At 39.6% G+C, this 14,013-nt stretch overlaps 1 protein-coding gene across 9 annotated transcripts in view; it reads right to left on the bottom strand.

Moving 5' to 3' along the window:
- The window catches only part of LOC123980590 (phospholipid-transporting ATPase ABCA1-like), a 202,869-nt gene that overhangs the window by 39,026 nt on the left and 149,830 nt on the right, over positions 1-14,013 (bottom strand). For all 9 annotated transcript variants that reach the window (XM_046065044.1, XM_046065046.1, XM_046065045.1 and 6 more), the window contains 4 exons: positions 12,125-12,294; positions 6,266-6,443; positions 5,025-5,140; positions 4,217-4,361 (listed from right to left, as the gene is read on the bottom strand). In XM_046065044.1, coding sequence (XP_045921000.1) covers positions 4,217-4,361; positions 5,025-5,140; positions 6,266-6,443; positions 12,125-12,294 — 609 coding nt within the window. The remainder of the gene's footprint in view (positions 1-4,216; positions 4,362-5,024; positions 5,141-6,265; positions 6,444-12,124; positions 12,295-14,013) is intronic.

Genomic DNA, 14,013 nt, shown 5'->3' with positions numbered 1-14,013 from the left:
GGGGGGGGGGGGGGGGGGGGGGGAGGCAAAATATTACTACGTTTGGCGCAGCATGGCGTTCGAAAGCTAGATCATGCATTATGCATTCTGCTTCATTGCAGCAAAGTCTTCAAAGCTCTTGCATACATGGAGGGAGACTATAAATTCATCATTTTTGGGCAAGCCCAAGCAAAGAGTAGGTGGGGCGGGGGTGGCAGTGCATTTTGTTAAAGCTGTGTGCAAGATTTCCAGATGATGGCCATTATTGTCGCAGAATTTATTCATGGGTGCGTGTAACTGCTCTGTGATTTATTAGTTTTCCTGACTAAACTTTCAACTGGCAGTTGGGGATGAGTGCACGAAGCCTTATGAGTCTGTCAGCCTTAAAAAAAAACAATCCAAATGCAAGATTTAAAGATATTTTTGTCAAATAAATTATTTGTTTACTCTTTAAAGGAATAGTTAGACATGCAGGGGAATTATTTGCTTTCTTGCAGAGAATTAGATGAGAAGATTGATACCACTATGTCTGTGCAGTGTGTCGTCAGAGCCAACAGCCGGTTAGCTTAGTTAGCATAGACTGCAAAAAGGAAAAAGCTATGCCGGCCCTGTTCAAAGGTGATAAAAACAAGCTCAAAACTCAAGCTGAAGAGCTATGCTGATATCTTGTATGCAAAGTCCTTTGGCCCCAATCTGAAATCAAAATTTATGCAGCAAAACACTCCAAGTAAAAAAGAAGAAAGCAATCTCACTTAATCGTCTCCACTTGTGGCAAAACATACGGTATTGTTCAAGATCAAAAGTGGGCACATTATCTGTGAGATGATTTTCTTTGCAAGAGTAGGTGGTCACTGGCCTGGTTTCTCTCAGGCAGATATGAGAGCATGATGAAAAGCCCTCATTGATCATGATGTCAAAGCAAACCTCCATATGTCCGGCAATGTGTTCAACAATAATTCATCATTCCTTTTTATCTGCACTTAAACATTTGCTTGAGGACTGAAAAGTACAAAGAACTGCAATCACAATTCATAGCTAAGAGTAAAATCCAGTGTAAACTTGGTGGGCAGATCATCTGAAAAATGAAACCCTTTCTTAAATCAATCCGTATTCATTACATTCAGAATAATCTGTTAAAGATTATGCCAAGAAAACACAACAGGGAAAAAAAATCTGTGACATTTTTATGACTAATTCTTATAATTGCTCATACTAATGGAAAAATGGGAGCTAAGGTGCGTTCAGGAACATTATTTTACATGATCAATTCCAATGAACAGTTTACTCTTAAATGCATTTCCTGAGCCAGTTTTTATGCTTGACTTCTATATCTAGTCTTTCCATTACAGTAAACTTGCTGGTTTTTCTGTTAAATATGCATGGACAGTTTTTGCAGTCGTGCTCCATGTTTATACCCAGAGATGACATTAACGCTACTGGATATTTCCTTACTGTTTGCAAACATTTAATGTCAAACACATCTTTATCCCCCCCAGTTGTTTGCAAATGTATGCAAATGTTCAAATACGTGCACAAACGAGTCTAGGGATTTGCCGAAGGCACCTCTGTTCTTTACATTCATAACATAAGCTTATACAGAGATAAAAAAAGTCAAAACAACAAACCGCAATGACCTTGGCTGAATGCGGCCCATCTGTCTGGCAGAGGAATGTGAAGAGACCTAATTTGAGATCAATACATGAAATAACACATCTTCTCTTGACTGGGTGTTCATTGAGGAGATCTAAGAGGCTCTTATTCGGGGATGATGAAATGCGGGACAATTTTACTCCTTACGTTTGTGCTATATGCCCATAAATCATTTTCAAACGGTTTTGAAGGTGGTATGGTCTGCGAGGTGCTTATCTGACCCACATCGCTACTTGTGCTTATTCCCACAGCACGGCTTCATTCATAATGCCGGGAATCACAATGAGAGCAGACTGATACAATATACGGCTCAAACGGTCTAGGTAGATATTTTCTGGAGATGATATTCATGTTTTTTTAAGCTACTGCAGTGCTTGTGAAAAGGCTTGAGCGCTACCGACAAGCTAATCCAGACTGTAACAGTGATTTTTTTTAAGTGAGAAAAAACTTGACTTAGTCAGCTGTTACGAACAATTCACAATTTAAAACTTCTGCATTTAAGGCCTATTTATTATTATTATTATAAAACTCCTGTCAATAAAGGCTGCTGGACTTCATACAATGCACTCCAAAAACACTACACGAGGAAGGCAGCACCTGGCCACACTGCCACACCTATCCTGGAAAATCTATCCATGCCTGTGTTTATCTCTGAGTGGCACGTGGTGGAGGTATTGACTCAGACACTGCTTCGAGCATACAAGGCAAGCTGGGATTGATGCAATCCACAGGGAGTTGGACACTCCTGAGGGGAAGAAAAATCTCCCATTGGTCTCGAGACAAAACTGGGGCACCGAGTCTGTAACACTGCAGCTCTGCTTTCTCACTCCGTTACTTTTTCTCCCGGAAAAAAATGGTGCTATGCCCAAAAGGGATCTAGATTCACCCTTTGCTTGAAAACAGAGTGAAGCCTGTAGCTTTACTTTTGAGCGACATTGTTTAACTAATGCCACCGCTGAGCAGTCTAAAAGTGATGAGACGGAGCTTTAGAAGAGTAGAAGTCGCAAAAAGGAGAAGACTGGGTTGATCTGTCATGTGTTGGATCTACCTTTTCTGCCTATCCAGGGCACATCAGGGCACTATCGTGTCTACGTTTGCTGTTTTGTGAAGAGTCTGTTCCGTAGAGATATCCGCTCTGAACAGGGCACACATGGAAACCCGGAGGGATGTAACGGTTGGTGATTGATGTCGACCTGTTGGGTTCTCTTATCAGCAGTGAAATCAAGTCAGATTAGCAGAATTATCCTGAACCTCTGTCCCTGTCAAGTCTAAGAGAAACACTATCTCTGTCCCTAATGCCTTGGACAAGAGAGTTGTGCCATAAATCCGTCCCTTTACACTGCAAGTGGGCAACATGCTGTCCATTAAATTATCACCACTGGCACCCTTTATGAGTAATACGCTCCACTGTATCAATAAATAAAGTGAATGCAGAGACAATAAAATGGCAACAACATTCTTTGAGGAGAGACATGCCAACCGAAAAATAGAAACTGATAATGAATGCTCGTGATAATGAAATCACAATGCAAATGAGGCAGCCTTGTTAGGAGACAGGAAATCATCCCATGCCATCGCCGAGCGGCGCCAGAGGAAGTCAGAGGCAGGCTGCGTCAGAGGGGACAGAGTGTGCAGAGGCAAAGTCTTTCAGAAAACATTACGCTCCGTCTGAAGTGTCGGATCAGAGCTGAGGGAGACATTCTGATGAAGCATCAGACGTATAAGGAGCTTGTCAGAGAGTAGAACGCCGTTGTGTCTTTTGACAAGGAATGAGTGATCAGCGCGAGGCTAAAAATATGAAGTGAAAAAAATCCAAAGGGTGGACGATGTATGCTAATCACACAAGCAACAATTAAGTCTACAAATCTAATTAGACATGTTTAGTTCAGAGAGAAAATGGAGAAGACATCAAGAAAAGAAGATAATTTTCTCAATCATCACCACCTGTAAGGAACGGCGGTCCTGTTATTGAGATTTCTGGCTGTTGCACAAATTGTACAGTCAGAATAGGCCAATTTCTCTCTTTTGTTTTTATGAAATGTGATTTAAAATATAATCAAAAGTAAAACGACTGATACTCAACATCTCTCTCTCTCTCTCTCTCTCCCCTCCTAAGCTCTCCATTTCTTATGCAGTTCTTTTTTTGGTGTCTTTGTCTTTTTGATTCCCCTGAGACTGAATCAGCTTGCAGTTAAAATGAATACTTGGTGAAAGATGGATGAGTAAAGTTCTCCGAAGACTCAATTCTCACCAAACTATTAAACATTAAAGAGAATAGGGGGGAAAAAAACTCCTTTGAAAAATCCTTGAGAGGATAAAGGAAATACTGTATATTAAAAGTTAAACCAGGTGGGTACACATTCCACCCACATGCGAATGGAAGCCTTTGCTTTCAAAACACATAGCGTTTATCTATGATTCAAGTCTTAATTAGCCATCCACTGCTATAGCTTCCAAATATATTTTTTATGCAGCTATGGGAACCTGAATGTCTGTGCCTGCTGTTTCAGAGTAACTGTGCAGTCTCCTATTTTTTCCATCCAATCCACAATATGTGTGTGTGTGTTTGCATGTGAATGCCACTTACATCATCATCAAAGAGCTCCATAACAAAGGTGGCCACGCTGCCGTTAATACCAATGAAGAGGTTGATGCAGGTCAGCACCACGTAGGCTGTGCTGGGCACGCTGAAGATGAAAGAGGCGGGGTACATCATGGGGGTGATGGACCAGCTGCAGAAAAAACACAAGACACTGTCACACAAAACAGACAGACAGGGCAAACAAGGGTCCCACGACCTGATTCAACAACACTGCTGTATAGAAAAGTACCGTAGTATTTAAAAAGATCACCTGAGGATTTACTTTCAGCAGACCATCCTCATTCAACTCAACACCAGCGGTTATGTGACAGCAGTGGTCAATTTCATGTTAGCAGAATTTAAATAAATGAACTATAAAGACATAATCTTGTCAACCAGGAACCTATGTTACCTCTAATACCTGGAAAAGTATGATAATTGCTTGCTGTTGGTATTTGATTGGTGGTGATGGTCTTCTAACTAAAATACATCTTTTTTTTTGCTCCTTAAATGTCCAAACGGATGTATATACGCCAACAATCTGTGCCGACCAGAAAACATAAGCAGCACACGTTGCACAATCAAGCAACTTTCACCATGTGGGATCATAATGCTCATTTCCAGCGTAGAGACAACCACTATGCCATTTTTTCTTCAAAACTTGTTAGAGTGGTAGAAAAGACATTCACGATGGCCACTAAACAAAATGAAGTGCTGCTTGTACCCCAGGTATTGCCGTACTTGAAAGAGTAAACAATTTGACCAGAAATAACTCAGGGGAATACTGGAAGTACTGACTTTTTGATTTACTTACCCATACAGAATAAGCAGCAGAATCAAAGCAGGCAGGTTAGCAGGTGAAACATAGGCTTTTTGCTGAAAGCTGAGGAAGATCCCAATCACAATCAAACATGGGATGATGTAGTTACACTGTCAAAGCAAACATAAACAAAAAAATGAGCAGCTAACCCCATCAGAAGTATAGGGGCCAGTGCATGGTTAAGATATTGCTCTTTAGGGCCTTAGTGACAACATATAAAGCTTTCTTTTGAAATTGTATTTTTCATATTTTTCAGACAAACTGAAAAAATTTGTAATTATGAAATCTGTAGATTACTTTATTTTAATTAGCTCTTAAAAATACCCATCTTTAATTTTCTAATTAATTCAGTGAATAACAGACCCATCCGATTCTCTCCTGTTTGAGGCAAGTGGTCGCTCGACGACACACTGAACAAGAACAAGTCTACAAGGGTTTTTATAAAATGTTCAACCAAGAGACCAACATTTATTTAATATTTCCTTAAATGCAGTCAATATCAATAGAAGGTTGTAGGTTTTACTTGTAGGTTAAATATTCCTTTCAGCTGCAGAGCTCTTTAATAAAACAAATCCACAGTTTTCCACTGGTGAATAAATTACGTTACTATAGATAAAATAAACAGAATTTATCATGTTACAGTGACACTGATGTTTGTTTGCACATGACACAGAGCTCTCAATCTGGATTCCCTGTAATATCCCTATTGCTGACAGAGCATACATGCTAATGCAAAGAACTGCAGGCCTCTTCCACTCCGACAGCATTTATCCACTATAATGAGCATCCTGATGCCATTTCTTTACCAAAGGTACCTGATAAAATGTTTACTTCCATTATGCCTAAGGGGAACTGCCAGTAAGCCTGTTGAGCGTAACCAACGGGGGCAGCCTGTATCGATAATTGCACCTCAGACAATAAGTGTTGCTCAGGTGAAGCTTTCCTGCAAGCCAGCAGTGCAACGCTACATTATCAATTATAGTGGATGGATTTTTTCTCTTTTTTTCACAAAAAGGCCTTAGGTGGAAAAACATTCTTCAGGGTAGCAGAAGAAACCAACTATGGTAAAATGAGGCACTTAAGCCTGAGTTGGATGAATCAAATAATAGTGCATGTCTTTGGAATACTTTTTACCTAGATTCCATTCAGTATGTAAAGCAGCAAAAATGCTAAATTCCACCTCAAGAATGGTCAATTAAGAGGTGACACAGCAACATGATAAAGCTGGTACTTACCATGTCCCAGGCAAAATTGGCCAACCAGTAGACAGCCGGGTTTACTCCACTGACAAATTGCAGATGCTTGGCTTTGGTCACCCTCTCTTGGATGAGGAAGAGGACAAAGCTGGCAGGGATGAAGGACATGGCAAAGATAACGCAGATGGACACCACCACATCAGTAGAGGTTGTGGCCCTGTGATTGAGTGGAACACAGAAAACAGGACATTGACTGGAGAGCTAAGCTAGATATGCTAAAACAAGTAAGCCCTTCCTTCAGGGTACTGTAAGGTGCTTTAGATAAAACTGTTAAAAAAAAAAACACACAAATTGGAATATGAGATATCTTTATGAAAATGCAGAACTTTAGCTCAGTGGAAATGGTCTCATGCTTCCAAGAAACTGATTAAAGTTTGAGCGGGATGTTTGTTGTATTTAAACGTTATTTCTGAGGGAATACTGGCTCACTTGATTTTCCATTTCACTGGGCACTAGTCCTTGCTATGTACCACAGCATCCATATTTATGTCTTCTGCCGCCATTCCCCCAAAAAAGGCTAAAAATATTACATGGACGTCAATGAGAATAGTAGAAACAGACGGCATACTCAGCACTGTGCTGTGGAAAACGCGTATGCAAGATTTTGTCATTGTGAAGAGATTTTGACTGAAATAAAGTCGAGAGATTCAGAGAAAAGAGAACAGGTCTGTGGTTGGTTCTCTTGTTGCTTGAAATGAGCCAGATGACACTTAAACAATGCTGAGGCAGCATTTGGCTCATTTCCTGTAATGCAATAAGCGCACAACATTTATTACTTTGCCATGTTAGGATGCATTTAAACAAATTACATTACACCTTCTGAAGTAATCTGCATAACTGATGTTTCAGACGTGTGCTTGTTAGTACTGATGACCTAATTGGACTAGCATTATATACATTAATGGAAAGCACTGACAATGCTCTTTGAACATAATAAAAAAGCTTTTAAAGATCATTAGCCTTTGATAGGCCATTACGCTAGGTTCACCTTCAATTCATAGCTCCTGTTGGTCTCTTGGCAACCCAGTCAAAAGGAGAGCAGAGGAGCACATTTTAAAATCTTGACCAGACTTCTCATGTGTAAGGGTCTCCTCTTTTCATGTTAGAAACAAATTGTGCCTTTCTCCTACAAGACATTGACCTTCATTTCACCGTCTTCATTTATGCCATTCAGAGATTTGAAAACCTCCCCTCGTTGTGTCTGCTCAATCAGCACTGGAGAAGATTGCGGTGTATTCTTTTAACCCCCCTCGTCATCCTTACCCTCGGCCCGCGATAATCTCTCACAAGACTTCCTGTTGTGTAATTAGCATATTAAATAAGTCACCCCGTGTGGCTACATGGCTGTATTTATCATCGCCAACCAGATGCAATTAGAACACATAAATAAAACCATTCAAGGCGGTGGGTGCCAGCCCACATTTCAACAGGTTTCAAGGGCTGTGTGCTCTGGTTGGGTGGGGAGATAATGTAGGGGACAAAGCTGTAAATGATCTAACCCTGAATGCTTGAAGCTGGCTAATTGCTGTGAAGAAGAGGACAAGCAATCTGCTAATTAACTAATAATAGAAGAGCAAGAAAGATGAGCAGTGGGAGTAAAGCTTTTCAGGATGTATTGTTTTCCTTTAGTTATTTTTATTTTTTTTTAATGACAAGTGCTGCGGGGCACAGCCAAAATGTTAAAGTGTAGGGGGGTTGAAAGCATGAGATAATTATCAAATCTGAAGCTCAAGGCACAACATTCAGGTTTGTTATTTGTATTATGCAGCCTTTTGTTAATAATGTAAAGAACCGTATTAATTGTGATAGGAGAAAATGACAAAGGATTTGGCAGCTGAATTGGGTGCACAAATAGCACGCACGAATCAGAAATATTAATTTGTTGATTGCAACTAAATTACACATCAATTTTAACACGGTGGCAAGAACACAAGTTTTTGTCAGTCGTCACATTGATATTCCCCAGCAACTGAAAAGTGATACATATATTTCCATAATGAAATGGTGCCAAAGTCTGACATTTCTGTAGACGGCTGAGAAAATTGGTGGTCCCTATTTTCGAGTCAACGCAAATGAAGCACAGAGACCTCGCGTGAGTGAAGTGGTAATTTCGATGGGTGTAAGCATCGCCGTCCTTTCCAACTGCGTACTTTCACAATTTTGTGGCTCATGACATTGCTTGCATTGAAATTGGTTGGGAAGTGCGCGAGAGGGGAGTGTCACTTCAAATTAGACGGTGCAGTGCAATTTTGGTGTCCAAAATCTGTGGAGGGAACAAGTCATTAGTGATGAATTATTATTAGTGGAACAGCTCTACAAATTGTCTCTCCATGACATCAAGGAGGTGTCTATGAGAAATATCAATTCATTTTAGAGGCTGATGTTCCCTTACATTTCAGATTGTTTTTACAGGACAGGGAGACACTGTTGGTTATTGGTGGCAGGTGCTGGCTTTCTTAGCTCTCTGTAATACAGTTACTTTACTTGGGCTGTTGACAACCAAATTACAGTTGACATCACACCACACTGACAGGTACGCACAGCAAATTGACTTTGAGAATAAAAATAAAAAAAGGTGGGCACTTTACCTTAAATTACACCATTTATCAACTTTCATTTAAATTGCTTTTTGAGTTCAACTTTGAGTTCTGAGACCATTATGCTAATGTTTTCTGTGAATGAATCAATCTAATAGCTACGATTAAACCCAGCACCTTTCCTGCCATGTTCACCGCGCAATGTTATTCCCCTTCAAACAACAATTACTGAATTATGCACACAAAATATGTGTGCTATAAGCTGCATTGTTTTTGTTTATTTGTTTTGTTTTTTGGCCAATTGGGGACCAGCAGAAAAAGCTGATAAGATCATCTGACATGTAATCAAAGAATTAAGTTGGGGTGAGCAGACGTCCCCGTTTTCTGGGTGGCCTGTCCCCGTCTGGAGCTGTCCCCGGAAATGCCCCCATTTTTAATCATAGATTGTATAAGGTGTTAACAGACCTGAAATCAGATTTAACGTGGCCAAAAAGACTGGACAGCAGAGCATACAGGTGTCGTGCTAAAAAGTGATAGTCCGCAGAAAACTGATTCTCGTCCGCGGGAGCACGCCCAGCATGTTAAAGCTGTATCGCCCAGTCTCTTTATGTCTGCAGCTGATTTTATCTGGATCAAACAGACACAACGTGCAAATAAACATCACTTTATGTCCGTGGTATAGCAAAGGTATGTCTTTGTGATACTTCTATTATATATATATATATATATATTTCTTTTAACAGAATAATCGCAGTTGTGGCCAAAGAAGCGTTTGCAGTTTATAGCGTAACCAGGCATGACATTTACGTGAGGCAATAATAGAAGTCTGTTGTTGCAGATGGATTATGTGTTTGGCAGGCCTATGTCTAATATCCTTGTTTATATTTGGAATACGAAAAGAAGACTATAATTAACATGACTTACTGCTTAGTTATATATAAAATAAAGACAAGATCTCTTTTGCAATAATCCTTATGACTCTACATTATTTAACTTGCTGTGTACCAACCAATCCAGACCTTTTTACCTGTTAAAATACCTTTAAATGGCCAATACAACCCATGTAATGCAGTATTCCACTTATTAACAGAAAGGTAGATTATGCCTCAAAATTACTTTATTTCATTCAGAAGAGTAATATTTGACAGATTATAAAACAAAAATTGTCCCCCTTTTTTATTTCATGTTTAATAACATGATATTTTTTAATGACATACTGACCACCAAACCAAAAATGTCCCCGGTTTTCATTAAAAAAATTTGGTCACCTTAAATTAAGTGGTATTTGTTAATGTTATATTTTATATTGATATTTCTCTACTGGCACCTGGTCGTTTTAATGGTGAGCCACTGTACCTTTAACCTCTGTCACCACACTGTTACTAGCAACCCTAACACCTGTTTAACAAGCTAGTGGTTAGCATGCTAAGCTGTTTATTCTGTTCCATTTTTTAATGTAATTTCAAATTTCTTGAGGTGCAAGTATTAAAATAAATGTTTTAAACACCAAACAACCTTTATTTTGCAAACTTCATGTTCCAAGTATTTTTTAGGAATATAAAAGAGCTATATTCACCTTCAAAATGTAATGGGTCTAACACTTGTGTAGTTAACAAAAGATCCTCTGAAAGAGTTATTGTCCAACGAAAAGGTTTGAGAAGAACTAACACTTGTTCATTTTAAATTAAACTCCAAAAAGAGTCAAACATAGTTAAATTAACAGTCTGTGGTGTGGAGCCATAGAGACACTTAAAAGTGTTAAAATCAACTCTGACAGTGTTCATTTGGGTCTGCTAATCTCACTGTGTAGAGTTGTTGTATTAGAGCTTTTTCACACATTTGCCTGCCACTGCTGAAAATGCAGTTGATAAGAATATAATTTGCAGGTCTTAAAATCAAGACAACAAGCTAAGAAAGCTAAAAACTCTGTAGGGCTGAGTAGGGTGATGAGTCTATTTATAATTTTCTCATTACACATTGTGTATCTTTAAGCTAATCCACTAGTGCTTAGTCATTATCTCAGTGAGCCCCGCCCCCACCCTCCATAATTTCTTGTCTACAACCTGCACACTTTTTCAACAATGAAGGAATGTCCAAGCTAATTTGGAAATCATAGCTCAGAAATTATAGTTGTCAGTCTCTGCAACAGAGAGGTAGCGAGGAAAAAAGGCTTATTCTGAATCTACCATAAGCAGGCCATCGTAATTATCGCCTAACCCTGGCACAGTCTCACACTCTAACTCTTTCGTCAGCACCTGATCACTACATAAATACCTGACTGAGGCTGGGGCAGCGGCAGAGTGTGGAATAAAACTGTTACTATGTGGTGATTGGTAGTAGCCTCTGAATTGTCTGTATAATGTCAGTAGTTTTGGTTATGGCACTGCACAGTAATTTGCTGCAGTATGCATTCCCGTACTGCTTTCCATTGAAAGTGTTGATCACGTTGATGTCTCTGAAAACTGAAAAAATGCAAAATATGAACAATAGATAAGGCTGAGGAATACACACCAGCTCAAAATCACGGTACACAGAGAGCAGTTTGATCCATATGTTGTGATTTAGCACGTCATTAATCTCTCACTCTCATGGGGATCTGCTCACTTGCTAGCCCTCGGATAAGGCATGAGGAAAAAATGGTATATCCTCGGTAGGGGCTCCCACGGGCCTCCAAATCTGTGCATACTCAAACAAATCCCTCATCTATCTATCTGTCTTGAACTTTCTATTGTATTGTCTCTTACTCATCTGTTGTCCCTTTGTCTCCGCTTTTCTTTCTCCCACTCCACTGCTCTGTCCCTCTCACTCTGCGTTATCTCTCTCAGCTCCCCAGTCACCATCAGTCTCTCTCTTCTGCATCTCATGATGCATTGTGAGAAAATCAAAAGCCATGCCTTCCAACAAGAGATGTTGAAATTCCAAGGAGAAAACTGCAGATAAGGCTTGCAGATGTGGTTTTCTAAAATAATTGCAGCTGGTGCTGTAAACACTATAGAGCAAGTGTTTACAGCCTCAACACACTGTGCAAATGTGTCATCCATATGGATTTGAAATGTAAAGTTGTACATACAGTATGATGTCAGCATTTTGTGCTAACCAGCTTGATTGCATTTGTAAATAACACTATATTTTACATTTGAGAGGTCATGTTTCTGCTTTGTTTTTTTCTGACCTGGACCACTATGTGACACATAGGATTTAATGATGACTAACAGCAAGGGATTTTCACTTTTGCTTTTACCTCTGCTAAAAGATGGCAGCATTTACCCTTTAACCCCCTTTTTTTGGACTGATGACTCACATGGCAACATACGAGAGCTGCTCCTTGGTGAGGTTGAGGGGGTGATTGGACACAGAGATGCCGTACTGGCGGGGTTCCTGTCCTGCTGGCAGATTTCCCCTCAGGATGGCGTTGTTGGCCACACTGATGAAGGACACCATGCCGTGCCAGGCCTGGTTGTAGAACCACACCTGCCGGGTCAGAGACAGGCATTAGCACCAGGCAGCAGTATAGCAGCATGTAGAGGCTTTGCAGTGGCTATAAATGTCTCCTAGCAACTACATCCGCCACGGTTGATACATTTGGTCGTTGACAAATAATGGAGAAAGATTTAACATGCAGGTTATAAAAGGAGAGATATTTCAAACAGATATAGTGTGGACCGGTTGCTGATGAAATACTTTTATTCTGAAATGAATAACTTTAGCAAACTTTAAACTTTAGCAAGACTTTTGTACTTGCCCTGTCCCGTCACACTTTTAGCACTGCATGTTTCATCCCAGTTTACTAAAGGATATTACTGCCTTTATTTTAGCTTTGTTAACAAGCTACCCACCCAGTAAAGTAGCAAAGAAAGGTACAAAACATAATCTGTGTGCTAGCTGTGCCGCAACAGCTGATTTGTCACATTTAGCTGTTGTGAATATATCTATATCTTTATTTTTGTGTGTGTTTATATCTGCATGTGTTTACATATATTGTGTCTTATGATAGCTAGAATACAGTAAGAAAGAACAATTGATTTTTGTCCACTCACTGCACAAAAGGCACTCCGAGGAGAAGGGTCAAATAATCTCTCAAAGATTTTTCGGGGCTACATACTGTCCTATAAGAATAAGCAATAGAGCTGACAAACATTACTTTTTCATTTAATAAAAGATAAAGGCCTGCATTGACTGCATGCTAGCTGCAGATACAGAGTAAAAAAAACATTCTTTCCCACTTTCTTTTAAATGTAAGTGATTGCCTGAGTCTGTGACTGCTGGGGTGTAGAAGAAAAATAATGGATGAAAGAGAGTGGGAGAGGACTCCCGCTGATAGTGCAGCGCTAATTAAGAGTGGATGGTGTTTGAGTGTCAGTCCAACACAACACAGCGTCACAGAGGAGGATATGGAGAAATGTGAGCACACACTCACACACAGATGTGGGTGTACACACATGCTCTTGTCTCTTTTTGTCTGTTTGTGGCTCTCTTCCTCTTCTCTGTTCTCGCTCAGGCACACAGAATAATTGATATTACTTTCACTATTATATTTCCTTCATCCTGTAGATTCTGAAAGTTCGGCAGCTTAAATATCATTTGATGTTGTCAAGATAACAGATAACAAAAAGTACAAGCTTGTCTGCTAAACACATGAGGGTGATTCAGAGGGAGTGGAGAATATGAGAGTATGTATGAAGACAAGCCACATTTGCATTTCCACTTCTGAAACTTTAAACACAAGCTTGTTTTGAGGAGCAAATCTCTAGAGTGAGATATTTGCATGAGATATTAACTTCAATATTAAATACAAATGTGGTCCTGTGGTGGAAACTAAGTAGAATTTCACAAGTACTGTACTTAACTTGCACTGTGTCACCTTTACTTTTTACTCCGCTACGTTAATTCCACAGCTATCGTTACTAGTTTCCAGATTAGGATTTTACATAAAGCAATCATGTAATAAGTTTATAAAATAAAATCCACGCGCTGTTTGCATCTAGCTAGGGCCCTTTGTCACATTTTAGGATTCTGAGTTGTTTGCAGTTTTACCAAAGAGACCTTTCTCTTAACTTGTCACACGGTTTCATTTGAATAACTGCTTGAGGCATAAAGAGGTAAAATGATCCAAAAAAAGAAAGAAGTACATGAAATTGTAAAAATAAAAGATTTGTGTAGAACTTTTCCCTTCCGATTTATCTTGCGATC

The sequence above is a fragment of the Micropterus dolomieu genome, linkage group LG12 (genome assembly GCF_021292245.1).
Source record: "Micropterus dolomieu isolate WLL.071019.BEF.003 ecotype Adirondacks linkage group LG12, ASM2129224v1, whole genome shotgun sequence".
Classification (NCBI taxonomy): Eukaryota; Metazoa; Chordata; class Actinopteri; order Centrarchiformes; family Centrarchidae; genus Micropterus; species Micropterus dolomieu.
The sequence above is the reverse complement of the archived record's forward strand: the minus strand, read 5'-3'. Positions and strand labels throughout refer to the sequence as shown.